This window comes from Gallinula chloropus (assembly GCF_964237585.1).
Source record: "Gallinula chloropus genome assembly, chromosome: 25".
NCBI lineage: Eukaryota > Metazoa > Chordata > Aves > Gruiformes > Rallidae > Gallinula > Gallinula chloropus.
In genome coordinates, this window is record NC_140110.1 from 2,532,922 (window position 1) to 2,558,839 (window position 25,918).

Genomic DNA, 25,918 nt, shown 5'->3' on the forward strand with positions numbered 1-25,918 from the left:
GGGCAAGGAGCCCGGTCAGGTCAGGAGGCTGGTCGGGCAGTGGACAGTCTGGTGGGTCGGGCGGCCGGGCAGGTCGGGCAGGCGGCCGGTCAGGTTGGGAGAGGCGGATGGTCAGTTGGCCTGTCAGGTCGGTCAAGGAGGCTGGTCGGGCATGGCGGCTGGTCAGGTTAGGAGGCCTGTCAGCTAAGATCAAGTGGCCAGTTGGGCAAGGTGGCCGGTCAGCTCAGGCGGCCAGTCAGGTCAGGTCAGGCGGCCCGTAGGACAGGGGGACCAGTCAGATCGCACAGCTGGTCAGGTCGGGTAAGGCAGCCGGTCAGTTCAGGCGGCCGGTCGGGCAGGCGGCCTATCAAGTTGGACAAGGCGGCCGGTCGGTTCAGGCGGCCATGCAGGTCAGGTCAGGCGGCCAGTCGGTCAAGGCAGCTGGTCAGGTCAGGCAAGGCGGCTGGTCAGGTCAGCGAAGGTGCCCAGTCAGGTTACGCGGCTGGTCAGGCAAGGCTGCCGTTCAGGTCAGGTAGGCGGCTCTTAGGGCTTTTGTTTGCCAGGAAACCTTCGAGCTCTCTCTGTAGTTGCTGTTCACGGCCTCAGAAGTGCTCCCTTGAAAACATGCCGAACGTCCAGCAATAACTCCCAAACCAAAGGAGCCAGGACTGAAAGACATAGCTGGCCTGAAACCTCCCCAGGCAGCCCACAAGCAGCCCCTAGCATTGTGGCTCTGAGGGCTTTAGTTTGCCAGAAAACCTTTGAGCTGTCTCCATAGGTGCTGTTCACGGTGGGTCAGGGGAGGTGACAGGTCACGTCAGGTGGCGGGTCAGGTGGCCACCATGCACACTGGCTTCCTGGCCTGACCGGCCGCCTTGCCCAACCGGCCACCTGAGTGACCTGCTGCCTTAGTGACTGGCTGCCTCACTGACCGGCCACCTGCCTCACTGGCCACCGTCACTGACCGGCCGCCTCAGCGACCGATCGCCTTGCCTGACCTGCCGTCTGCCTGACCAGACACCTTGTTTGACCGGCCTCCCTGCCTCACTGGCCACCTTGCCTGATCATACACCTGCCTGACCAACTACCTTGGTTACCGGCCTCCCTGCCTGACCAGCTGCCTACCTGACCTGATACCTTGCCTGACCAGCCACCATGTAGACCGGTCTCCTTGCCTTACTGGCCGCCATGTTGACCGGTCTCCTTGCCTGACCAGCCGCCTTGCTGACTGGGCCTTACCTGACCGGCCGTATGTGGGGAGATCACATGGGGAGAAAGTCAGAAGGGCTGAAGCCCAACTGGGACTCAGCCTGGCCAGTTCTGTACCAGAGAATCAAAGTCCTTCTCTAGGGAGATGAACAGGAACAGGAGGGTCAAGGGGAATCTCCAGCCCTGACTGGACACAGGGGGAACAGGAGTGACAAGGGATGAGGACAAGGCTGAGGTCCTGAATTCCTTCTTTCCCTCAGCCTTTACTAGTCAAATTATTTGCAGGAGACTGCGGGCGCTGCACTTACAGTGCCTTCCTCCTCCTCCTCCTCCTCCTCTGCATGGGGGTGCAGCGGCACAGGACAGAGCGGCGCCCTGGGTAAAAAGGGAATCTGTGAGTCCCCTGCCTCGCTCCTTGCTGCCCGGCCACCCTTGCGTCGCCCACCGCCCGCAGCCCCAGGACATCCCACAACGCCTGGGGACAGGCCCCCATTTCCATCGCCTCCCTTGGCGTTGCTGCCTGTGGCTGGCAGCTGGCTGCCTTCCCCTTCTCCGGCTGTGTGTCTGCCGGGTGCGCCTGGAGCGGGGTCTCTGCCGGCGGCTGCTCCAGCTGTGGCTGCAGCGGTACCCAGCCATGGCTCCTGCTGCCACGGCTGCTCCTGGCCTTCTGGCAGCCCCACAGCCGCCACACCCCAAGTTATAGTGGAGGGTGAGTGTGACGTGTGATGACATCACAGTGCCGAGAGGTGACGGTGCAAGGGGCAGCCAACCACGTGCCACCACCTGGGCAAAGTCAGTGCCTGGCGTCGCCTGGGAGACCAAGAGGAGCTGGCCCTGGCCCCCCAAATGCCCCCAGCCCTTTGCCCGGGGGGTGAGGGTCAGCTGGGGGCCTGCTGAGGCTTTGATTCCAGCTTTTCCAGGATTCAGGATGAGTCCCCAAGCCTGCCAGTTTCCCAGAGGCCATGTAAAAGCCACGGTAAGAAGATGGGAAAGGGAGTGAACCTCTGGGTCAAAGCCCCCCCCAAGCACAGCACTTGGTCTGAGCAGCCCCTCTTCTCTCCCAGCACCCAGCGACCCAGAACTGGGACAGAGCTGGAGGACGCCGAGCTGGGGGCGGGACGACAAAGCTGGGCCACGCGTCGCTCCAAGGGCAGATGGCTGGCGTGACCAGTGGAGGGTTGGGGTGGAATGGTCATGGCTGGGTCCTTTGACCATTCCCCTCATGGCTCGGCCGTGTTTGCCCCAAACCCCAACCCAAACCTTGACCCCTGGAGCCATGGCAAAGGCTCAGCCCAGACTTGCTCCCCTTGAAGGATGAGGACACGGACGTGGAGACGACTTCTTGGATCTCTCTCCTCAGGCAAGCTGGCTTCCTTCCTGGCCGACTCCTCTTCCCACAGCCTGGGACAGCCTGTTCTTGTGCCGCCAAGTTTTCCTTCAAGGAGTCGGTTGGCCCCACAGTTGGGTTCTGAAGGAAACTGGGGGAGATTTTGGCCAGAAACACTCCAAGTTGACTTAAAAGAGATTGAGAATGGGACAAAATGGTTCTCCAGGGAGGTGGGGATACAGGGATGGGGTCAAGGCCACCACCAGCACCACCAGGAGCACCACCAGGAGCTCTGGCTCAGTAGTAGGTGGCCGTGTCACCATCCCTGAGGCTGTTCATCTGCAGCATCACCGTGCTCTGGGAGTTGTCCTTGGAGATGGTGAACCGGCCCTTGACCGATGACCCGTAGTCGGTGCTGCTACCATCGTTGCTAATGTGTGTGACCCACTCCAGCCCCTTACCGGGGGCCTGGCGAGCCCAGAACATGTGGGTGCTGCTGAAGTCAAAGCCAGAGGCCTTGCAGAGGAGGCGCAGGGACCCCCCGGGTGTCTTGAAGCCCCTCTGGACTCCACCACTGTCCCAGCTGGAAAAATTAGAGGTTTTTGGAGGAATATAAAGGATTTTTGAGGGAAATGAAGGAATTTGTGGAAAATATGAGGGAATTTTGGGGCAAATTAAGGAAATTTAAAAGATAATTAAGGAATTTGTGGAATAATTATGAGAATTTCAGGAAAATTTAAGAGAATTTTGGGGAAAATTAGAGGTGAGGCTGTTTGAGGGAATGGGGGCTGCAGAAAACGGGTGCTGTAAGAAGCAGCCAGAAACTCTCTGAAGACCCCAGAGAGTAAACATTGGCTGATTCAAGGCCAGAGCTGCTGCTGACTAAGGCCGAGCCAATTGGCGATGGTCACAGCGCCTCTGGGAATCACATACAGGAGAAAGAGAAACACAAGCAGCTGCATTTGCCACCAGAGAAGGGAGCAAAATCCTGACTAAAGTCTGCTAAGAAGGGAGGGGTGGGGGAAGGTGCTTTGAGATCTGGTCACGCTTCTGACTCGACTCTGGTGTCACTGTCTGTGTAGTGCAGTGTCATCAATCAGAGAGTTTTCTTTCCTTCACTCTGTGTTGAGTCTGTTTTGCCGTGTCGTTGACTACAGGATGATCTCTCCCTGTGCTTATCTTGACTCCTGAGCCTCTCAATAGATATTTTCTCCCCTGTCCAAAATAAGGGGAGTGATAGACCGACTTTGGTGGGCATCTGGCCTCCAGCCAGGCCTAAACCACCATACATACTAATCTCACAGAACTGGGGCCTCACTGCTTCCTTGCACCCCCTCAGGATGCTGGGAGCTGTGGTACCCTTGTACCACACGCTGCATCACACACCCCATGTGACACATGCCCAGGAAGAGCCCTGAGGCAGTGCAGGGGGCAGAATCCCACTTCTGTGGGGCTGGCTCTTCTGCTTGATAAAATACATCAAGGCTTTACTCAGCATCACATCCACCTGCACACTGCCCTAGTCTACCTTAAATCACAGACTCCAATTTTCTGCTCTAACCCATTCATGAGGAGAGAGGCTTTCTCAGTAATGGGCCTCAGTGGGGCCAATTAACACTCTACAGCAGTTCAGCTTTTTCTTCTGACCTTAACTCTTGGAGAGACTGCTTCCATCTCCTCACAGGATCTGCAGTTCATGGAATCAGCACCAAATACACCATGGGGCTCATTAAAATTGAAAAAGCCCTAACGAGTTTTGTGTCTTTTCTTCAGAGTTTCCTGGCTTGTACAGCTAATTGGAGAGGTTTCAGGACTCGATTTAAAGTGGAAGATTTCAATGAGCACTTAATTAAAAAAATAAAAAAGAAGTTTTAATATTTTCAGGCTTTTTAGTTTTTCAATTTACAGAAGTGACAGCATCTTTCTCCAATTGATAGTGAACCTCCTAAGAAGGTGTGGAAAGCTCACAACAGCTGTCTTTCTGAGTTCCCACACTGCTTAGATGACCCTCCTTTACACCTCCCCAACCCAACCATGTCTCCAAGGGATGCTTGGGAGTTGGACTCTTTTCCTCCATCAGGCTTCTGCTCTGAGTCTGCAGCTGAATGTTGCAGCCTCTTTGCCACAATTCCCACCCCGTTTACCCTGAGGACTGGCTGGGAATAGAAACAGAATTCTTCCTCATTTTGAAAAAAATGATAAAAAAACATAAAACATATTCCCCAACTATGACTAAAAATCTGTAAGTGTGTGGAGTAAATCCCAAAAGCAAAGGACAGGGTACATGGCCAGAGAGTCTGCTTAGAAGGGGCCCTGAGACACAGTCGGTATCCTCAGGGCAGGTGGAAATACCCGAAAGGCAAGTTTCAGTGCACAGTGTGACAGTGTCCTGACACCCCAAGGACTCAGGAGGATGTGTGTTTTTCCTACTATGTTTCATACTTATCCCCAGAGTTCTTAATTTAGTCTGATTGTGGAAAACAACAGTTGATTGGTTGGAAATATTCAGTCAGTGAAAATGTGCTTGTATCTTTTTAAATGTGAATAAATTTCTCAGGCTTTTCTGGCAGAGCTCCAGCTCCCACTTTGGCCTTATTCCTGTATAAATTGCCTGCCCAGAGCCTTGTCACCAACTCCTGTCCCTAGTGAAAACCCTGCCCAGCCTCCTATGGTCACTTCTACTTGGCTGTGTCCCCTGACCCCAGGCCCATCTTTAGAAAATGAAATTGGAGGGGTTTGGGGCAACATTTTACAGTCAAATGAAAATGTTTTTTGAAGCTGAAAATATTAGTGAGTCACGACTGAGAAAGAAATGGATTTGTGCTGTATCCTGTGCTAGCTGACATCATCACATTAGTAAAACTCTTTCTAGAAGACAGTGTCTCCTTAAAGTGCCCCTGCAACTGTACAGAAGTTGAGAGGCAAGAACAAGCTGATGATAGTGGCTGCACACTGACAAGCTTCCAGGGGAAAGTCACTGAGTGTGAAGGGCCAGGAAATCAGAGTGAGCAATTTCAGGATGACAAAATGAGAAGATACAGACATTCTGTGTCATGGAGCCACTTGGATGTGTCCTGTCACACCACAGGGCCCAGTGGTAGTCCAATGCCCAGTGAAATGGGGAGGCTTTTGGTCATCACCAGCTGAGGTTACTCTCTAGTCACCATGAGGGTGGAAGCTCACAGAGTGCCTACACACTCTGTCTCTTTGTCCTGGTTTTGGTCAGGATGGAGTTAACTTTTTTCGTAGCAGCAGATGGAATGCTGTGTTTGAGAGTTAAAATGAAAGCAGTGCTGGTAACACCCTGATGTTTTCAGTTGCTGTCAGATAGTCAAGGACTTTCTTAGCTCTTCATGAGAAAGGTGGGGTGAAGCCAGGACAGGTAACCAAATGGGCCAAAGAGAGTATTCCATGCCAATTACGTCATGCTCAGTGTAAAGAGGGGCTTACGGGAGGAGGAGCAGGACAGCTCCGGGACGCGTGGTTTTTGGGGGACAGTCGGGTTCCAGGATGGCTCTGGGTGGCACGGCCTGAGCTGTGGGTTCAGTGAGAAACTGCATTGTGTATCAACAGCTTCATATGTTTTTTGCTCTCAAGTCCTGTCAGCATTGTTATATTTTATCTTTCTGCTATTCTAGTAAACTATACTTATCCCAACCCAAGGGCTTTTGGTTTCTTCCTTTTGGGGTTGTTATTTGCCCCTTCCTTTTGCCTTCTCTTCCTTCACACCCACCACACACTTCTCCCCATGCTCTTTTCCTTTAAGGAGCAGGCAGCTGCATGGATCTCGGCTCTCAGCCGGGATAAAACCACGACCCTCAGGTCTTTCCTTGGCAAGGGAATGTTCCTAACGATGCCTCTGTCATTCCGTGTGCTAACAGTGTCCATATTTCAAACTGATAAAGGTCCAGCAGTAAATCTCAAACAAGAGGATTGAGGGCAGAAATATGTTCCTGTCCTGAGATCATCCCACACAGCCCAGTAGCAGCCCCAGTACCCTTGGGACTCATGTCTGTCCCTACCAAGGGATCGTTCCTAACAGTGCCTGACATCATCACCTGGGAAGGAATAACTCCTGGAATCAGTACAGGCTGGGGGTGACCTGTTGGAGAGGAGGTCTGCAGAGAAGGACCTGGGGGTCCTGGTTGATGACAGGTTGGCAATGAGCCAGCAGTGTGCCCAGGTGGCTAAGAGAGTCAATGGGATCCTGCGGGGCATCAAGAGGAATGTGGCCAGCAGGTCAAAGGAGGTGATCCTCCCCCTCTGCTCTGCCCTGGGCAGGCCCCACTTGGAGTACTGTGTCTAGTTCTAGGCTCCCCAGGACAAAAAAGCCAGGGATCTCCTGGAGAGAGTCCAGAGAAGGGCTACAAAGACAATTAAGGGCCGGAGCATCTGCCCTATGAGGAAAGGATGATTGAGCTGGGACTATTCAGCCTTGAGAAAAGAAGGTTAAGAGGTGATCCTATTAATGTTTGTAAGTGTCTGAAGTGTTGGACACTGGGTGAAATGGCCAGCCTCTTATCAATGGTCTGTAGGGGCAGAACAAGGGGCAATGGTTTCAAGTTGGAGCACAGGAAGTTCTGCACCAACATGCGGAAAGACTTTTTCCCAGTAAGAGTGTCAGAGCCCTGGGACAGGCTGCCCAAGGGGGCTGTGAAGTGTCCTTCTCTGGCGATATTGAAGACCCCTCTGGACACTGACATGTGCGACCTGTCCTAGGGAACCCACTTTGGCAGGGGGTTGGACCCAATGATCTCTTGAGGTCCCTCCAACCCCTATGATTCTGTGACTCTGTGACTGATGGATTGTGAGGCAAGGGGATTAACTGATACGTTGAAAGATGAGGTCAGGGGAGATGTGAGGTAAAGAGTTTGACTGATATATAGATACTGAGGTAAGCTGATAGACATAAATAGATTGTGAGGCAAGGTGATTCACTGATAGATAGATGTGAGGTAAGGGGACTGATAGAGAGATTGTGACATAAGGGGATTGTGAGGTATGATGACTAAGAGTTAGGGGGATTATGAAGTCACAGGATTGATTGACAGACAGATTGTGAGGTAAGGGGATTTTGAGGTAAAGGGATTATGAGGTAAGGGGAATGTGAGGTAAGGGGATTCTGAGGTAACGGATTGACTGATAGATACAAGGTAAGCAGATTGACTGAATATTGGTTATGAAGTAAGGAGATTTACTGATACATAGATTATGAGCTAATCGGATTGTGAGGAAAGGGGATTTTGAGTTAAGGAGTTTTTGAGGTAAGGAGATTGATTCATAGATAGACTTTCAGGTAGAGAGATTGACTGAGAAATAGATTGTGAGGTCAGGAGATTGACTGAGAGATAGTTTGTGAGGTAAGGAATTTGACAGACTGTGAGTTAAGTGCATTGTGAGGTAAGGATTTTGTGACTGTCGCAGTTTTGTGTAGCTGGGTGCTGGGAGAGAACTGGGGCTGCAGAAAATGTCTCATGTAAGGAACAGCTAGAGCCCTCTGCAGGTCCTGAAGAGTAAACATCAGCCAATTCAAGGCCATAGGTGCTGCTGACCTGGGCCGAGCGAATCTGCGATGGTCACAGAGCCTCTGGGAATCACACAGAGGAGAAAAAAACCAGAAGCAGCTGCAACGCCCATCGTGAAGAGTGGCCAGAGGGAGGTCCCAGGGAACTGCAGGCCTGTCAGCCTGACCTCAGTGCTGGGGAAGGTGATAGAACAAATCATCGTGAGTCCCATCATGCAGCACATGCAGGACACTCAGATGATCAGGCACAGTCAGCATGGGTTTAGGAGAGGCAGATCGTGATGGACCAACCTGATCTCTTTCTATGACAAGGTGACCTGCTGCTCAGGAGATGAGGGGAAGGCTGTGGATGTGGTCTATCTAGATTTCAGTGAAGCCTTAAAAGCTATCTGCCAAAGCATTTCCCCCTCTGCAGAAACTAGCCTCTCATGGATTAGATGGGTACACTCTGTGCTGGGTTAGAAACTGTCTGGGCAGCCAGTCCCAAAGGGATGTGGTGAACTGAGTTAAATCCAGCTGGTGGCAGGTCACAAGGTGTGTTCTCCAGGACTCAGTGCTGGGGCCTGTCCACTTTAACATCTTTATTTATGATCTGGACGAGGGGATCGAGTGCACCCTCAGTAGGTTTGCAGATGACACCAAATTGTGTGGGAGCATTAATTGTCTGGATGACACGTAGGCTCTGAAGAGTGATCTGGACAGGCAGGATCAATGGGCAGAGGCCAATTGTATGAGGTTCTTGGGTTCTTGTGGCCAAGTGCCAGGTCCTGCATTTTGATCAGAATAACCCCAGGCAACGCTACAGGCCTGGGTCAGAGTGGTTGGAGAGCTCCCTGGAGGAAAAGGATCTGGGGGTGTCCGTGGATACCTTGGCTGAACATGAGCCAGCACTGTGTCCAGAAGAAGGGCAAGAAGGGCAACAGCATCCTGGCCTGGATCAGGAACAGTGTGACCAGCAGGAGTAGGAAGTGATTGTTCCATTACCCTCAGCTCTGGTGAGGCTGCACCTCGAGTGCTGTGTCCGGTTTTGGGCCTTGCACTACAAGAAGGACACTGTGAAGCTGGAGTGTGTCCAGAGAAGGGCAACAAAGCTGATGAAGGACTTGAAGGACAAGTCCTCTGAAGAGCAGCTGAGGCAACTGGGGCATTTTAGCCTTGAGAAAAGGAGGCTGAGGGGGAGACCTTGCCGCTCTCTACAACTACCTGCGAGGAGGAATGTAGAGAGGTGAGAGCCAGTGTCTTCTCTCAGGGAACAAGTGACAAGATGAGAGGGAATGGTTTCAAATTGCACCAGGGGAGATTTATGTTGGATATCAGGAAGAATTTCATTACTGAAACATTAGTCAAGTATTGGAACAGGCTGCCCAGGGAAGTGGTGGAGTCATCATCCCTGGAGGGATTTAAAAGGTTCCTATAGATGTTGTGCTTGAGGACATGGCCTAGAGGTGGACTAGGCAGGGGTAGGCTTTGGTTGGACTCAATGACCGTAAAGGCCTCTTGTCAACCTAAGTGATTCTATGATTCTGTGGTACAGTTCCAGGAAATCCCTGTTCTGTCATGGTGGGAAAGCACTGTCATTCAGAAACATAGTTGAGTGGTTCTGCTGTTGGAACTGTGCTTGTAAAATTTTTATAAATGTCAGGGGAAATAAAAGGAAGAAAAAGTTGTGCACCTTTCCAGGCAGACATGATGGAAAGAGAGCACAGCTCATCATTACACAGTGTCTGGATCACACAAGACCAGGAGATACTGCATTAGCAATGGGATGAAGCTGGTCTGTGTTATTGAAGCTGAGACAAACTAGGAGGGGAAAAAAAACCCAACCCAACAGCTAAAAACCCTACTAAATACAGACTGGTCCTAACATGAGTTACATGGCCAGTGATATGCAGAATGAGCAGTTTGTTGCTGCTTTGAGACATCCAGTCATCACTTTCCAAACGGCATCATTGAGCTCCTGGTTCCTCATGCTGTAGATGGGAAATTTTAATTCTGGAGGAACCACTGACTAAAAATTGTCACTACCAGGTGCAAATGATGGAGAGAAGCTTCAGGTAGGTGTACACAGCAGCGATGAGGAACAGGGAGACCATGGCCAGGTGAGGGAGGCAGGTGGAAAAGGCTTTGTGCCGTCCCTGCTGCGAGGGGATCCTCAGCACAGCCCTGAAGATCTGCACATAGGACACCACAATGAACACAAAACACCCAAAAGCTAGACATGCTCTGATTACAATTTCACTGAGGTAGGACCATGAGTGAGAGAGCTTGAGGATCTGGGAAATATCTCAGAAGAACTGGTCACAGGCACTGCCCTTGCAGAGGGGCAGTGACAATGCATTGGCCGTGGGAAGCAGAGCACTGTGAATCACAACGCTGTGACAGTATTTTTAAGAAGGGAAATAATAACCAGCAGCTGCTTTTTGCCACCAGAGAAAGGAGTGAGAAAGTGTAAGGGATTTTGCAGACAACAAGGTCAGTGAAGTAGGGGGACAAGGTCCTCCAAGCCTCATAGCAGAGATTCCCCTGCAGCCCGTGGAGAACACCATGGTGAATGAGGCTGTTCTCTGCAGCCCATGTTGGATGATGTGGAACAGTGATTCTACCTGCAGCTGATAGAGGTCCCCAAGGTTGAGCATGTGAGGACACTGAAGGAGGCTGTGACCTCATAGGAAGCCTGTGCTGGAGCAGGTTTGCTGGTAGGGCTGTGGAGGACCGACGCTGGAGCAGCCTGTAATTATCTGAAGTTATGTGGGAAAGACTCACTTTCATGCAGGACTGTCTCCTGTGGGTGGGACCCAATGCTGGAGCAAGGGGAGACAGTGAGGAGCCCTCCCCCTGACCAGGAAGGAGCAGCTGAGACGATGTGCGATGAACAGACCCCAACCCCCATTCCCCGTCCCCCAGTGCCACTCAGCTGGAGACAGTAGAGAGTTAAAGAGTGAAGTGGACCCTGGGATATGAAGGGAGAGTCATCGGTGGGTGTTTAAAAATTTCATTTCTCTAGGTTCTTTTCTCATTCCTCTGCTCTCTTTGGATTGAGTGATGCAATATATTGATTTTATTGTTGGTGTCAAGTCTGTATTGCCAATGAGAGTAACAGCTGCATGACCTCCCCCTGTGCTTTCTCCCTGCATGATTTCACCCTGTCCTGATGATGAGGTCATAGAATGATCCCCTTGAGGTCTGAGACACCAGGAGGGAGCCTACAGGAACTAGGATGGAAAGAGCTCATGGCAACCCGGCAGCGCTGCAGAGAGTCAGCTCTGCCCAGGAGCAGCTCCTCTGCCAAGCACACAGGGCTGGGGACACTGCCTGTAGGCACCGAGGGGAGACCTGTGAGGCTGAGAGTGCTGATGGATGCTGAGAGCTCACTGGAGGAGAAATCTGCACAGCCTCTGCCTGGTATGTCTGTGGGTGCAGGGCAATGCAGGTTCTGTTCCTGGAGTGATTTCCTAAGGCTGGGACATGGGGCAGTGTGTGGGGTGTGTCAGGAGGACAGGTTCTGTATAGGACCAGAAAGTGCTGACTGGAAGGGATGCCCTTCTGCCCCATCAGAGGGACAGGGCAGGACAGCTGTCTTCTCCTGGGCATGGCTGCAGAGGTGTGAAGCAGCGTGTGCACCCAGGGGTGCCCAGGGTTGTCCTTGTGAGCAGGGTCCCTGCACCCTGGGGTCTGTGTGCTGGGGCAGGGACTCTGCCACTGCCAGGGTCAGCACTCAGCCTGCCTGCTGGGCTTTCCACAGGGATAGAGAAGGACCTGTGGGTTGAAGGAGTGACCAAGGGAAGAGCAGCACAAGTTCCTTCTTCAGTAAGATAGTGCTGCCTGGGTCAGCTTTGCTCCCAGCTCCAGCTGATTCTTGAGACATTCCAAAGGGACTTTGAAAAAAAAAATCAAGGAAGCATTTTCCTGCAAGGCAGTGTCTGCTTTGACTGTTCCTCTCCTGTGGGCTGTGCTGTGGTAGATGAGAACTTATTTCTCCCCAAAGAATATGCAATGAAAACTCAAATCTTATTAAGACTTTGTAGCTTCTCCTGAGCCCTGCACACACAGAGGTTCCCTGCGGCAGTGCCCTGATGCCAGGAGGGGTCTGCAGAGCAGAGCTGAGCACAGGGCAGGTTGGATGAGGTCTGTGAGCAGAGACTGGGAGGTGACATGGGCAAAGAGAAGCAGCTGCAGGGACAGCTCCAGGCAGCAGAGACATTGGCGAGGAGGAAGAGTGAGCTGCTCCCAGCAATGCCCTGGCAGTGGGGATTTGGTACCTCCCTGACATCACCCACTGTGCTGATACTTTCCCACAGCAACCCCCTGGTTTCTGCCACCCAGCACAGACTCTGCACCCAGACTTCCACGTTTTCAGTCTGAGAAACCTGCGAGTACCTGTCTGTCTGTCCCTGTCCTTGCAGCCCTGGCTGGACTGTTTCTCACTGTTTCCCTTCCTGTCCTTGCTGCCTTTGTCCCACCATTACCAAAGCTCTGCTCTGCCCTCGGGTGACACTGGAGTGACAGTGCTGAAAAGCTCCTTCCTATCCACAGGGGATTTAGTCTGAGATCACTCCATCCTTCTATTTACTGACTGCTGCCAGGCAGGACTGAGATCTCCAGAGCCACAGCTGACCCTCCTCCCAGCAGTGGCACGCTCAAGCCAGCAGCAAATATACCTCCCAAAAGGGACGTTCCCAAAGTCCTCCTGAATCCAGAGAGCCAATCTCATGATATTCTCTATGAAGTGGAAGAGGCTTTTCTCAGAGAAGAGTTCCCTAATGTCTCACTGTGCTTTTCCTCTTTGCCCAGGTCTCCACACTTGATGGCAGCAGATGTCCAACAGCAGCAGCTCCATCAGCCAGTTCCTCCTCCTGCCCTTTGCAGACACACGGGAGCTGCAGCTCCTGCACTTCTGGCTCTTCCAGGGCATCTACCTGGCTGCTCTCCTGGGCAATGGCCTCATCATCATCACCATAGCCTGTGACCACCACCTCCACACCCCCATGTACTTCTTCCTCCTCAACCTCTCTCTTACTGACCTTGGCTGCATCTCCACCACTGTTCCCAAAGCCATGGCCAATTCCTTGTGGGACACCAGGGCCATTTCCTACACAGCATGTCTGGCTCAAATATTTTTCTTTACATTTTTGTTCTCAACAGAGTACTTTGTTCTCACCATCATGGCCTATGACCGCTACGTTGCCATCTGCCACCCCCTGCACTATGGGACCCTCCTGGGCAGCAGAGCTTGTGTCCACATGGCAGCAGCTGCCTGGGCCACTGGGTTTCTCCATGCTGTGCTGCACACAGTCAATACATTTTCACTGCCCCTCTGCCATGGCAATGCTGTTGACCAGTTCTTCTGTGAAATCCCCCAGATCCTCAAGCTCTCCTGCTCAGATGCCTACCTCAGGGAAACTGGAGTCCTTGCGGTCAGTGCCTGTTTGTATTTTGGTTGTTTTGTGTTCATTGTGGTGTCCTATGTGCAGATCTTCAGGGCTGTGCTGAGGATCCCCTCGCAGCAGGGACGGCACAAAGCCTTTTCCACCTGCCTCCCTCACTTGGCTGTGGTGTCCCTGTTTGTCAGCACTTCCTTCTTTGCCTACCTGAAGCCCCCCTCCATCTCCTCCTTATTTCTGGACCTGTTAGTGGCATTCCTTTACTGTGTGTTTCCACCAGCAGTGAACCCCCTCATCTACAGCATGAGGAACCAGGAGCTCAAGGATGCCCTGTGGAAACTGGTGACTGGATGCTTCTAAGCAGCAATAAACTGCTGATCTCCTTCTTCATATCGCTGGTCATGTAACTCACATTAGGACCAGTCTGTATTTAGTAGGGACTTTTCGTTTCTGTGGGCTTTTTCCTTCTGTTTTGTCTCTGATGTAATAACACCTTCATCCCATTCCTCATGCAGTGTCTCCAGGTCTTGTTTGACTCAGACATGGCAGCAGGAGAAACACTCCCCTTCCCCTGTACCTGCATCACCACCAGTCTGCCTCTATCATCTCCATTGGCATTCAGGTGTTTCCACCCATACTGATGTTATGGCCATGCCTAAGGACATCTTTTCAGCAGTCTTGCTGGTTTTATGCACTTCACTTTGCTCACAGGTTTTCACCTCTGCTTGTTCATCGTTCAGATGCCGTTCAGCTCTCTCGTACCTGCTTTGAGCTTCAGAGAGCTGGAAAACATCCCATCTTTCAGCAGTCTAATGAACTGTTCTGTGAGAAGGTCAGTGTGTTGAAAAGTGACCTTTCTATGGATCTGATTCAAACTGTTCTGGGAGAGAATCTCCTCTGAAAGCTGACCCCCTGCACACGCTGCTTGGTTGTAGCAGCAGCTGAGGAGAGAGATTTCATGGGTATTAAACTGGATCATGTTGAACTGCTGTTTGTTGTCAGAGAAATCTGTCTGTGCCTGTGAGCACAGATGATGTGAGGAAAGGTGTTGGGAGTCCCAGGTGGCCAGTGAGGGAACTGCTGGGCTTGAGGAAGAGCAAGATTCTTTATGCAGGGTTGGATCTCCAGAGACTGCTTTTCCTGCCTGTCCAGATCTCCTTAGGAGACTGACACCCATTGCATAATGTGGCTGTCATTGCTTCTATCAACTGAGCCATGACAGGAAATACCCGTGAGGAGAAAATATCCTCCATTGTAATATTGCTTTGAACTTTTCATCATTAAATACCTAACTGTAATCCAATTATTTGTAGAAGTCTGGATTTTTTTAATGAAAAGGACTTGAACAGATATGCTTTTTAAGGCTTTCTGTATTTCCATGAGCCCTATTGTACATTTATTTCTGAGTCCACAGACCCCAGATAGTAAGAGGAGAGTGAAGAAACCTCTTAAAATGTCAGTCAGACCTAATGCCCAAAGAACCTCGAAGCGTTCATGGGCCATACTGTGAGCCATTACTGACAAAACCTCCCCATGAACATCTTACACCTCACAAGCGGAGGCCATGAGGACAAACCCAGACACAGCGCAGGCAGCTCTGATGCTGAGGACACCCTGGTTTGGTCTGATGAAGCAGAAATGCCAAGTGCTGAGCCCCATCCCCTTGGAAGGGAGATCCTGACCCTGACCTGTGTCTCAAGACTCTTACATTGGATGTGGGGAGTGTGATGCCAAGGGTAGGACAGGGGTATGACACATGGATGCCTCCCTAGGTTGAGTTCAAAGAGACAACAATGCTCCATGGCTGTGAGGACAATGTGTCTCCTCTGAGGCCTCTGCAGGGACATCAGCCACAGCCAAGGGGGCAAAGATCTCATTTCTATCAGATGCTTTCAGCCTGGCCAACACCCCTGACCTTCTGCACCACAGCCCATGTGACACTGCCCCACACCTGTGCCGGTTTCTCTGCAGGTTCCCAACCCCTTTCCCCACCTTGTTCTCACCTCACCATGTCCTTGCCTCTACTGCTGTCTCCCCCTCCTCACCAGCTGTTCCCAAATAAACCAAGCAGCCAGCTCATCCACACGTCCTCCAAGTAACTCCAAGCATCACAGCATTACCCTCAGAATGGCATTTCTCCATGCTTATTACCCATCTGCACCTCTAGTTTTAATTGCCATTCATTTGAAAAGGAATTTTCAAGCTCTCTGAGCTACCCCTACACTCTCCTCAGACTCCCCTTCCCCAGGCTAAAGAAGCCCGGGTCTCACAGCCTCTCCACACAAGACCCCTAACCCTATCTTGGCAGAATTGGCTGATTCCAGCTGCCCAGGCAGTCCTCCCTCACACCAACCAGTGCTCCCCGAGCTTACATTCTGGTGAACAGCATGTGAATCAGGAAGGGCCTTGATGCTGTGCAAGCACTGGGCAGCAATGAATAAATTATCATGTGTCACCAATGCTGGATTGGTCACAAAACAGGATGATGTGTTGGTTCTACCCCTGTTGTGGTTATCCCCTGATGCAGAACATCACAAGATCAGAAGGAGCACATCAGCTCTGGTTGGAAAAGTTCTTGAGGTTTCTCTTTGTAAAACCACAGATGTTTTTGCCAGGATCTGCTGGAAGTGAAGCTCCGATGTGTCAGTGGTTAATGTGTGCGTGTAGAAGCCTCAGCTGACTTGTGGTGCCTCAGCAAGAGGCATTACAGGACATGATAGAAAATCAATAAAAAGAGGAGAGAGTGCTGTAAATGCTTGTGGTGGTTCAGCCCCAAACAGTGTCTCAGCACCACACACCACAGGCTCACTCCCAGAGGAGAAAGAGACAGAGCCTCTGTTGGTTGGGATAAGGAGAGATCACTGAAAAAAGCACCATGAAACTAGAACAATAAACAGCCCATGACACTCATACCCGGTGAGACCACAGAGTACCTTACCCACCTGAGGATTACAGAGTGCTGCAGGACAGGAGGACCAACCCAACACCCCAGCTGCACTCAGACTGCCCTGGAGGCACCCAGGAGTGGTGCCCAAACCAGCTCCTTTATGGAGAAGTGATGTCAGGTGGTGTGGAAAACAGCCAGGGCTAACTCAACCTCCCCAGCAGTCAGCACAGGTGAGATAACTGTGGCCTGACCAGAACCAGGACACTATCCACCCCTTTTTGCACATCATCTACATCATAGCCAGATGGGTTTGCCTCTGCACTCCCAGTTGCTTTGTTTCCATTGCTGCAACCACTCCCACAGGGCATTGGCCACCATCCAGGAGTGAGGATAGGGGTAGAATTTTGGCCACTTTTCTCATCTGGCAATGTTTAAAGCCAGCTGGATGGCTTTTACCTCTGCAAACTTGCCCTCTAATCTTGTTCATCATATTAGCTGTTCACTTCTTGCAAAAAAAGGCTGAGCAGTCCCTTCAAGAGGATCACAAGCACAATGACAGACTGGTGGGCTGACTACTGGAAGCTGGTGCAGCATTTTTCCTGGAGAAATCTCTTTTTGTAACTTTTCCCTTGCAGCTTCTTCACTCAGGATTGGAGGTGGGTTTCCCATCTCACCTCCTCATGTCTTCACCATGGTCATGCAGAGAGAATGGATACCTCTTGGCGTGTACTTTTTACTGGAACAGGGGAAGGCTTACTTCAGATGGCTGAGATAAGGGAGGAACAAAGACTTTCTTTAAATAGATGGAGTTGGCCAGACACCTCAGCCACTCTCGGTGCTTCTCCCTTTCCCCAATCCATTACTGCCAGTCAGTTGGCATATGATGCTGGTGCACTCCACACAGACTTACACCACATGGGTGAGGAACATTGGACTTCATCAGGATTGGTGGGTAGCTGCAGATCATCAGGATCATAGTAATTCATCTCTCACACGGTTAATCCCCTCAAACACTGCATACTCTGCTCTGTGGTCATCCACTTGCCTGGCCAACACATGACATACTCACTGAACAGGTACCTTTCCCCCAGACTTGACAGAAGTTGCCTCCAGATCCTGAGGGCTTGAGACTTCTTTCCAATCACCTTGTGAATGACTCATTTTCTGGACAGGGATCCCAGCTGCTTGGCCTCCCTGCCTTCTAATTCCAGGCTGCCTGCCCCATTGTCTCAGCATCGGAGAAGCCAGGTGATGATGTGCTCCCCTGGAAGGCAGCTGAAACCTTTTCTCATTTCTCCCAGCTCCCTCATGTACAAGGATCAGGTTATAATGCTCACTCCTGGAGGAGAAACAGACAGACCCTCTGTGGGTTTGGAGGAAGACAGTTTACTGACAAAATCACGGTGAAAAAATGATAACAGCACATTGCAAACTACACTCACATCCAGTGATAACAGAGAGTACTTTATTGACCAAAGGATCACAAGGTGCTGCACAATGCAAGGACAAACCAAATGCCACAGCCACACTCAGACTGCCCTTAAGGAACCCAGGAGTGCCGCTCCCCAACCAGCCCCTTTTATGGGGGAATGATGTGAGGTGGTGAGGAAAACAGCCTGGGCACACTCAGCTCAAGTGTACTAACTCAAGTCACCACTGCTGGCTAATTGGGGAGGTGAACTCTTGCCTGGCCAGAAGCAGGACAGCTGTGCATTTAATCTCCCCTGTCTGTCACATATTTCTACCTTTCCAAAGTCAATTGTCCATGTCTTAAATTACAGTTCCAACAGTGGATCTACACAACAGTGCTTCTGGTTGCTCTCTAGATTTCCCTTCTACTTCCCCTTGGACCATTCAGACACCTCTCAACCATCCAGCTGCTGCTCTGAGTTTCAGGGAGTTAAACCCTTGCCTTTCTGGCAGTTGTCTGACTCATTCTGTCTTTAGCCAGCTCTTGAGTTGCGGTGATTTCACAGTCTCCTTCCTCACTAGAACATCTCTCACAGGGTTAAGCTTTGTGGAAGGTGAGTCTCACTGGTGGCAGATTGCACTTGGCATAGAGTGAGGAGTGTTGAATGTAATGATGAATCTTGTCAAGTTTCTTCTGTTGAAGGGAAAATACCTCCCTCTGTGCTGGCTGTGTGCAGCCAGTTCTCTAAGGAAAGCAGGGGAGCTGGTACAGAGGGGCTGTAATGCCCCACTGTGGAGTGCAGCAGAGAGACCTGATGTAAGGACAAGGGATGCAAGTCCCAGTTGGCTGGTGAGAGTCATGGTGGGCTTGTGGAGATGTGCAGCAAGGTTGTCCCCACTGTGTCAAGGGACCCTTTTTCAGACCAGTCCAGAGGTCCTTAGGAGGCACCCTGGATCAATCTCAGTCAGAGGTTGTCACCTCTCCTCTACAGTGAAAATAATAACCTACAACCTTAAAAAGAAATCAATTTTACTCTGAGCTCCCTTTGAAACAGCTTCAATGATCTGTACATCTCTTGAAAACTTGAATATAATTACATGAAGAGACACCGCTCATTAGGGCTTGCTTTTTTATTTTTAATTAGCTCTGGGGTGCATTTGGTGCTGAGTCCTTGAAGCTCAGGTACTGAGAGGAAATTACACAAGAAATTCCATGTCAAAAGCAGAAGCCAAAGTACCCTGAAGTATTAATGAGTCCCGCTGAGAGCCATTGCTGGCAGAGCCTCCCCAGGGACTCGTTAGAGCAGGTAATTGGAGGCCATGTTGGCTGGTAGGCAAAGGCAATGTACAAGCAGCTGAAATGCTGAGAAAGCCCTGAGTTGGTTTGATGAAGCAGAAAGGCCAAGCCCTTACCCCCAGCCCCAGGGAAGACAGGTCCTGCCCCTCAGGCATTGCTCAGGCTCTTCCCGGGGCAGCGTGGGGTGTATAACACTCAGACAAGAACAACAAGGCTGAGGTGCTTAATGAAATCTTTGCCACTGTCTTCAGTAATAGGAGCAGTTGTACAGAGAGAATCCAATTCCCTGAGCTCGGAGACAGGGACAGGGAGGAGAATGAGACCCCCTCAATCCAGGAGGAGATGGTACTGGTTCACCAAAGAGGTGTGCACAGATCTGTGGGGCTGAATGGGATGCAGCCAAGGGTGCTGAAAGAGATGCAAAGGGGGTTCACCAAGCCACTTTCCATCAGTCCTGGCTGACTGGATCAGTCAATGTAACCCCCTATATAAGAAGGGACAGAAGGATGATCAAGGTATTTACAGGCCTGATAGTTTGACTTCAGTCCTAGAGAAGCTGATGGAGCAGATCATCCTGAGCAGCATTATCCAGTTCATGAAGAAGCCCCAAGTGATCAGGCCCAGTCAGCTTGGGTTCATAAGGGTTCCTATTTGACCAACCGGATCTCCCTCTATAACAGGCCAAGAACATGCTGAGGAGAGAGTGTTTCATAGTCCTAACCATGATCATCTGCTGTCAAATCATGTGGCCAAAGGAATTCCCCAGCAGGTTCAAAAATGCTGCTCCCAGGCACTGCCCTCTTTCAGCAGTGCTCCATTGGACATTGGGTCTCCCTGCATGCCTCTTGGAACACATCTAGCACCTCAGTCTAAACACCTCCCTCCCAGCCTTCACCCCAAGTAATGCCCATGTGAGCTGGGACAATCAGCTCCCAGGCAGCAGGTGCCTCTTTTGTGCCCACTGGAACTGAGGTGGGGTTTGAGGAAGCCATAGGGCAGAGCTGTGTCCCCTTCCAGCCCCAGGGCTGCAAAGCAAGGATGAGGGTTTTGGAGAGAGTCACCTGACTCCTTCCTTCCACAGGGGAAAAGAGACCCCTCATTGTCCCTGTCTGTGTCTCCTGTCTCATGCAGAGACAAGGAAAGGAGATTCTCCTGCCCAGCTCTGATCAGGAGAAATGACAGAAGGAGATATTCAAGACCCGTCTGGACGCCTGTCTGAGTGATATGTCCTAGGGAGCTGCTTTGGCAGGGGGGTTGGACCCGATGATCTCTTGAGGTCCCTTCCAACCCCTACAATTCTATGATTCTATGATTCTCTCCAGATGAGGGAGGTAACTTTAGTGAGGAATTCAGTGTCTTTCAAAGTTGGTTCCTTGGAGCTCCAGAGACACCTTGAAGGAGCCCAAGGGGATGGAATATGTAACACCTTCACCTGCTCCTCTGCTGTGAGCTGGGCTGGGCTCCTGGGACTGTGGGAGCTCATGAAACATTACAGCGCTGCAGAGAGGCAGCTCTGCCCAGGAGCAGCTCCTCTGCCAAGCACACAGGGCTGGGGACACTGCCTGTAGGCACCGAGGGGAGACCTGTGAGGCTGAGAGAGCTGATGGATGCTGAGAGCTCACTGGAGGAGAAATCTCCACAGCCTCTCCCTGGTATGTCTGTGGGTGCAGGGCAATGCAGGTCCTATTCCTGGAGGGATGTCCTAAAGCTGGGACATGGGGGGTCTGTCAGGAGAACAGGTTCTCTCTATGACCAGAAAGTGCTGCTTGGAAGGGATGCCCTTCTGCCCCATCAGAGGGACAGGGCAGGACAACTGTCTTCTCCTGGGCATAGCTGCAGAGTTGTGAAGCAGCGTGTGCACCAAGGGATGCCCAGGGCTGACATCATGAGCAAGGTCCCTGCAGCCCAGGGACTGTGTGCTGGGGCAGTTACTCTGCTGCTACCAGGGTCAGCACTCAGCCTACCTGGTGGGCTTCCATAAGCATCGCTGCAGAAAGAAGCTGTGGGTGTAAATTGTGCAGTGTAGGGTCCTTCTGCTGTAAGACAGTGCTGCATGGGTCAGCTTTGCTCCCAGCTCCAGCTGATCTCTTCAGTTCTGAAGGGACTATGAAGAATGACATGAAGGAAGCATTTGCCTTCCTGTCAGAGTCTTTACTATGACAATTCCTGTCTTGTGGACTTTCTGGCTGTGGTAAATAAGAATTTATTTCTCCCAAAGAGGTCTGCAGAGAAGACCTCAGTGCAGGATAGGTTGGATGAGGTTGTTAGCACAGAGGTGGAGGTGACGTAAGCAAAGAGCAGCAGCTGCAGGGACATCTCCAGGCAGCAGAGACATGGTCAGGGAGTTTAGAAGGAGCTTCTCCCAGTAATGTCCTGTTAGTGGGGATTTGGTACCTCCCCGACATCCCCCTCAGTGCAGACCCTTTCATACAGTGACCCCCTGGTTTGTGCCACCCAGCTCAGAATCAGAGCCTGGAGTTCCAGGATTTTAGACTGAGTCTTCTCCTTAGCAGACAAACACCCTGTGAGGAGAAACCCCTGAGTGCCTGTCTGTCTGTCCCTGTCCTTCCAGCGTTGGCTGGAACATTTGTTGCTGTTTCTCCTCCCGTCCTTGTTGCTTTTGTCCCACCATTACCAGGAGGGTTCCTGCTGGGCTGCAGCTGCCTCTGACAATGGCACCGCTCTCCCAGGGACTCTTGTGCCCCAGAGAGGAGTCCCATGCAGGAGACATCTCAGGATTGAGGCAATGGTAATGCCCTTTATCTCCTGTGTGTGGGCAGCTGCACTGAGCCCTGTGTGTCTCTGGCTGGGAGCAGGGAGCTGAGATCCTCCTTGGGTAAGATGAGACCACAGGAGGGCTTTGGAGTTCTGCCCTGTGAGACTGGATTCCTCAGCTCTCTGTGGGGTCCAATTTCTTCTATGGGGAACACGAGGTTGTGATCAGAGAGCGTCCAGCACAGGGCAGCTGAGAGCAGGGCTGATGGACAGAGCAGCTCTCCCCACTCTGCACTCAGGGGAAGGTTTCACTGGCACTGCAGCAGCAATGTCAGGGAGTCCTGACAGAAGAAACACTCCCCAGTTGCAGTGAGGAGAAAACCAAAGCTCTAAAGCTCTGCTCCGCCCCTGGGTGAAACTGGAGTGACAGTGCTGAAAAGCTCATTCCTATCCACAGGGGATTTAGTCTGAGATCACACCATCCTTCTATTTACTGACTGCTGCCAGGCAGGACTGAGTTCTCGAGAGCCACAGCTGAGCCTCCTCCCAGCAGTGGCACGCTCAAGCCAGCACAAAGCAGACCTCCCAAAAGGGACCTGACAAAAGTCTTCCTGAATCCAGAGAGTCAATGTGAATTGGAAGAGGTTTTCCTCAAATTAGACTTCCCTAACTTCTCACTGTGCATTTTCCTCCTTGGACAGGTCTCCACATTTGTCAGCAGCAGGTGTCCAACAGCAGCTCCATCAGCCAGTTCCTCCTCCTGCCCTTTGCAGACACAAGGGAGCTGCAGCTCCTGCACTTCTGCCTCTTCCTGGGCATCTACCTGGCTGCTCTCCTGGGCAATGGCCTCATCATCATCACCATAGCCTATGACCACCACCTCCACACCCCCATGTACTTCTTCCTCCTCAACCTCTCTGTTACTGACATTGGCTACATCTCCACCACTATTCCCAAGTCCATGGCCAATTCCTTGAGGGATACCACGGCCATTTCCTACACAGGATGTGTGGGTCAACTTTTTTTCTTTGTATTTTTGATCATCACAGAGTACTATCTCCTCACTGTCATGGCCTATGACCGCTACGTTGCCATCTGCCACCCCCTGCACTACGGGACCCTCCTGGGCAGCAGAGCTTGTGTCCACATGGTAGCAGCTGCCTGGGGTGGTGGGTTTCTCAGTGCTGTGCTGCACACAGCCAGTACATTTTCACTGCCCCTCTGCCATGGCAATGCTGTTGACCAGTTCTTCTGTGAAATCCCCCAGATCCTCAAGCTCTCCTGCTCAGATGCCTACCTGAGGGAAATTGGTGTCCTTGTCGTCAGTGTCTGTCTTGGTTTTGGGTGTTTTGTGTTCATTGTGGTGTCCTATGTGCAGATCTTCAGGGCTGTGCTGAGGATCCCCTCACAGCAGGGACGGCACAAAGCCTTTTCCACCTGCCTCCCTCACTTGGCTGTTGTTTCTGTCTTTGTCAGTACTGCTACGTTTGCCCACTTGAAGCCCCCCTCCTTCTCTTCCCTGGTTTTGGATCTGGTATTCGCATTTCTTTACTCGGTGTTGCCACCAGCAGTGAATCCCCTCATCTACAGCATGAGGAACAAGGAGCTCAAGGATGCCATGTGGAAACTAATGACTGGATGTTTCTAAGCAAGAATAAAGTGCTCATATTCTTCTGAATATCATTGGCAATGTAAATCATGTTAGGACAAAACTGATCTAGTGTGGGCTTTGTTGTTGGTTTCTCTTTTATTCTGTTTTGTCTAAACTATAATAACATGATCAACATCCACCCCATTCCGAATTAAATAACATCTGGTCTTGTGTGACCCAGATACTGCCTAACGATGAGCTGTGCTTGCTTTCCATCATGTCTGCCTGCAAGGGGCACATTTATTCATTTATTTTGTACTTATATTTGAAAACAGTTTACTTAAGCTGAATCACTTGACTACTTGAATCACTTGACTACTTTGGATTTTCTAGGATTGGTACTGATGGTAGCAGAAGAAATACTCACCTTGCCCTGTACCTGCATTACTGCCAGTCTGTCTCTTTCATCTCCCTCATCATTCAGGTGTTTCCACCTCTCCTAAGATGTCCATGCCTAAGGACATCTTTTCAGAAGACTGGCTGGATGTATGAACCTCAATTCCTCACAGCTTTCTACCTCTGTTTGCTCTGTTGTCATTCAGATGCCGCTCAGCTGCCTGATTTCTGCTTTAACCTTCAGAGAGTTAGAAAACTTTACATCTTTCAGAAGTCTTATGAAGTGCTCTGTTATGTCCTGGTTTTGGCCAGGATAGAGTTAACTTTCTCTCTAGCAGCCAGTGGAATGCAGTGTTTGGGAGTTGGGATGAGAGCCGTGCTTATAGCACTCTGATGTTTCTGGTTATTGCCAGGCAATCAAGGAATTTTCAGCTGTTCCTATTTCCTTGCTAATGACAAGGGAGTGGACACAGCAGGACAGGTGACACAAACTGGCCAAAGAGGGGATTCCATTCAGTTGTGTCATGCTCAGCATAAATGGGAAATTGGTGGGGGAAGGAGAACGCAGCTCCAGGATGTACAGTTTTGGGGACAGTCCATTTTTGGGCTGGCACTGAGCTGTATGTTCTGAGCTTTCCAGTTGGGTGAGAAACCATACTGTGTATCACCAGATTTGTACATTTTGTTACAAAGTCCTATTGATGTTTCTCTCTCGCTGCTGTCCCAGTAAACTGTCCTTTTCCCAACAGGAATCTGCAGCTTCCTGTCCCCTCCCTGGGAAGGCTTCAGGGCAAGAATATCCTTCATCCCTCATACCTTTTGCTTGGGATGTACTGCTGGACATTTAACAGGTTGAAAGGTGGTCGCTGGTGTAGCCGGAAAGTGCAGCACCATATTACTGCCCTAAACCTCCCCTTTCCCTCCCCAAATGCCCCCATATCCAGTCCCAGAACCCACTAAAACATCCCCACACCCCCTCCCAGCACCCATGAGTTCCCCTGTCACCCCTTAAATGCAAGTCCAGCTCCCTCAGCACACCTCCCCCCAAACTCCTGGTAGTCCCCCAGCACCCCATTGTCCCCCAACCTCCCCATTTTTCACCCCCAAAAAGTCCCCAAATCCCCCCAGCACCCCCCTACAAACCCCACATGCCATCTCAGCACCAAGTGGTTCCTCCCCTCCTCATCCCCACGTTAACTCACCTAGCCCATCTTTTATACCTCCCAGCACCATATTACCCTCCCTAAACCCTCCCTTTTTCATTTCCACATCCCTGCATATCTCATGCAAGTGCTCCCATACACCCCCCTCCTTCATCAATCACGGGTACCCCTCCATGCCTTGACCCTCATGTCAGCCTACCCTTAACCCCACCCAGAACCCTTGGTGGCCCCCCACTCCCCTGTATCCTTTTCAAACCCCCCTTCCCCTAAGAAATCTCACCATACCCCCCCAGCACATCCTACGCCACCTCCATGCCATTGCAGCACATATGCTGGAATGCTATGTGCCATGCTGGAGGTGCCACCCCTCCCTCTCTAGCCCTCCTTTATGCACCCCAGCACTCCCTGGTGGCCCCCAACAACCCTCATAAACCCCACAACCTACTCTTTACCCCTCAAATCCCTCGATATCTCACCCTATCATTCCTGTATGCCCCCATGCCCCCCCAGAAACAAAGGGTTTCCCTACAACTACTTAAGACCCCTCAACCAAACCTTAACTCCTCAGCACCATCTATACCCCATATTACTCCCCCAAACCCTCTCCTTTTACCCCCCAAATCCCAACATATCCACCCACAACAACCCCTAAAACCCCTACAAGCCCCCCAGAACAATTAAGTGATCCCACTCTGTCCCCAGTCTCTTTTTAACTCCCCCCAAAAGCTTTTATACCCCTAAACACCATATTATCCCGCCCCAAATCCCACTGTAGTGAGGGAGGTAATATGGTGCTGAGGGTATGCAAGTGAGTGGGAGAGAAGGGTCTCTTTAATGTCAGGGCTGAGATCAGCCCTGTTCAGAATCGTATTGGCCGTCTTGCTTTGCCTCATCCTTCTTACACCGACTTGTTTTGCTCCTGGAAATGAGCTGTTGCTCCTGAGCCTGGGTATCTGCAGACAGGGAAGGGACTGGCATGGATAGACATAAAGCAGGTGTGTTTGGAATAGCAGCCACACACAGAGGAAAGGGGATGAGG

At 51.2% G+C, this 25,918-nt stretch overlaps 1 protein-coding gene across 1 annotated transcript in view; it reads left to right on the forward strand.

Moving 5' to 3' along the window:
* The window catches only part of LOC311200823 (olfactory receptor 14C36-like), a gene marked incomplete at both ends in the record, with an annotated part of 45,521 nt that extends 22,144 nt beyond the window's left edge, over positions 1-23,377 (forward strand). The window contains one exon of the mRNA XM_084275128.1: positions 22,431-23,377. Within this exon, the coding sequence (XP_084131254.1) occupies positions 22,431-23,377 (947 nt within the window). The remainder of the gene's footprint in view (positions 1-22,430) is intronic.
* Positions 23,378-25,918: the final 2,541 nt, after the last annotated feature.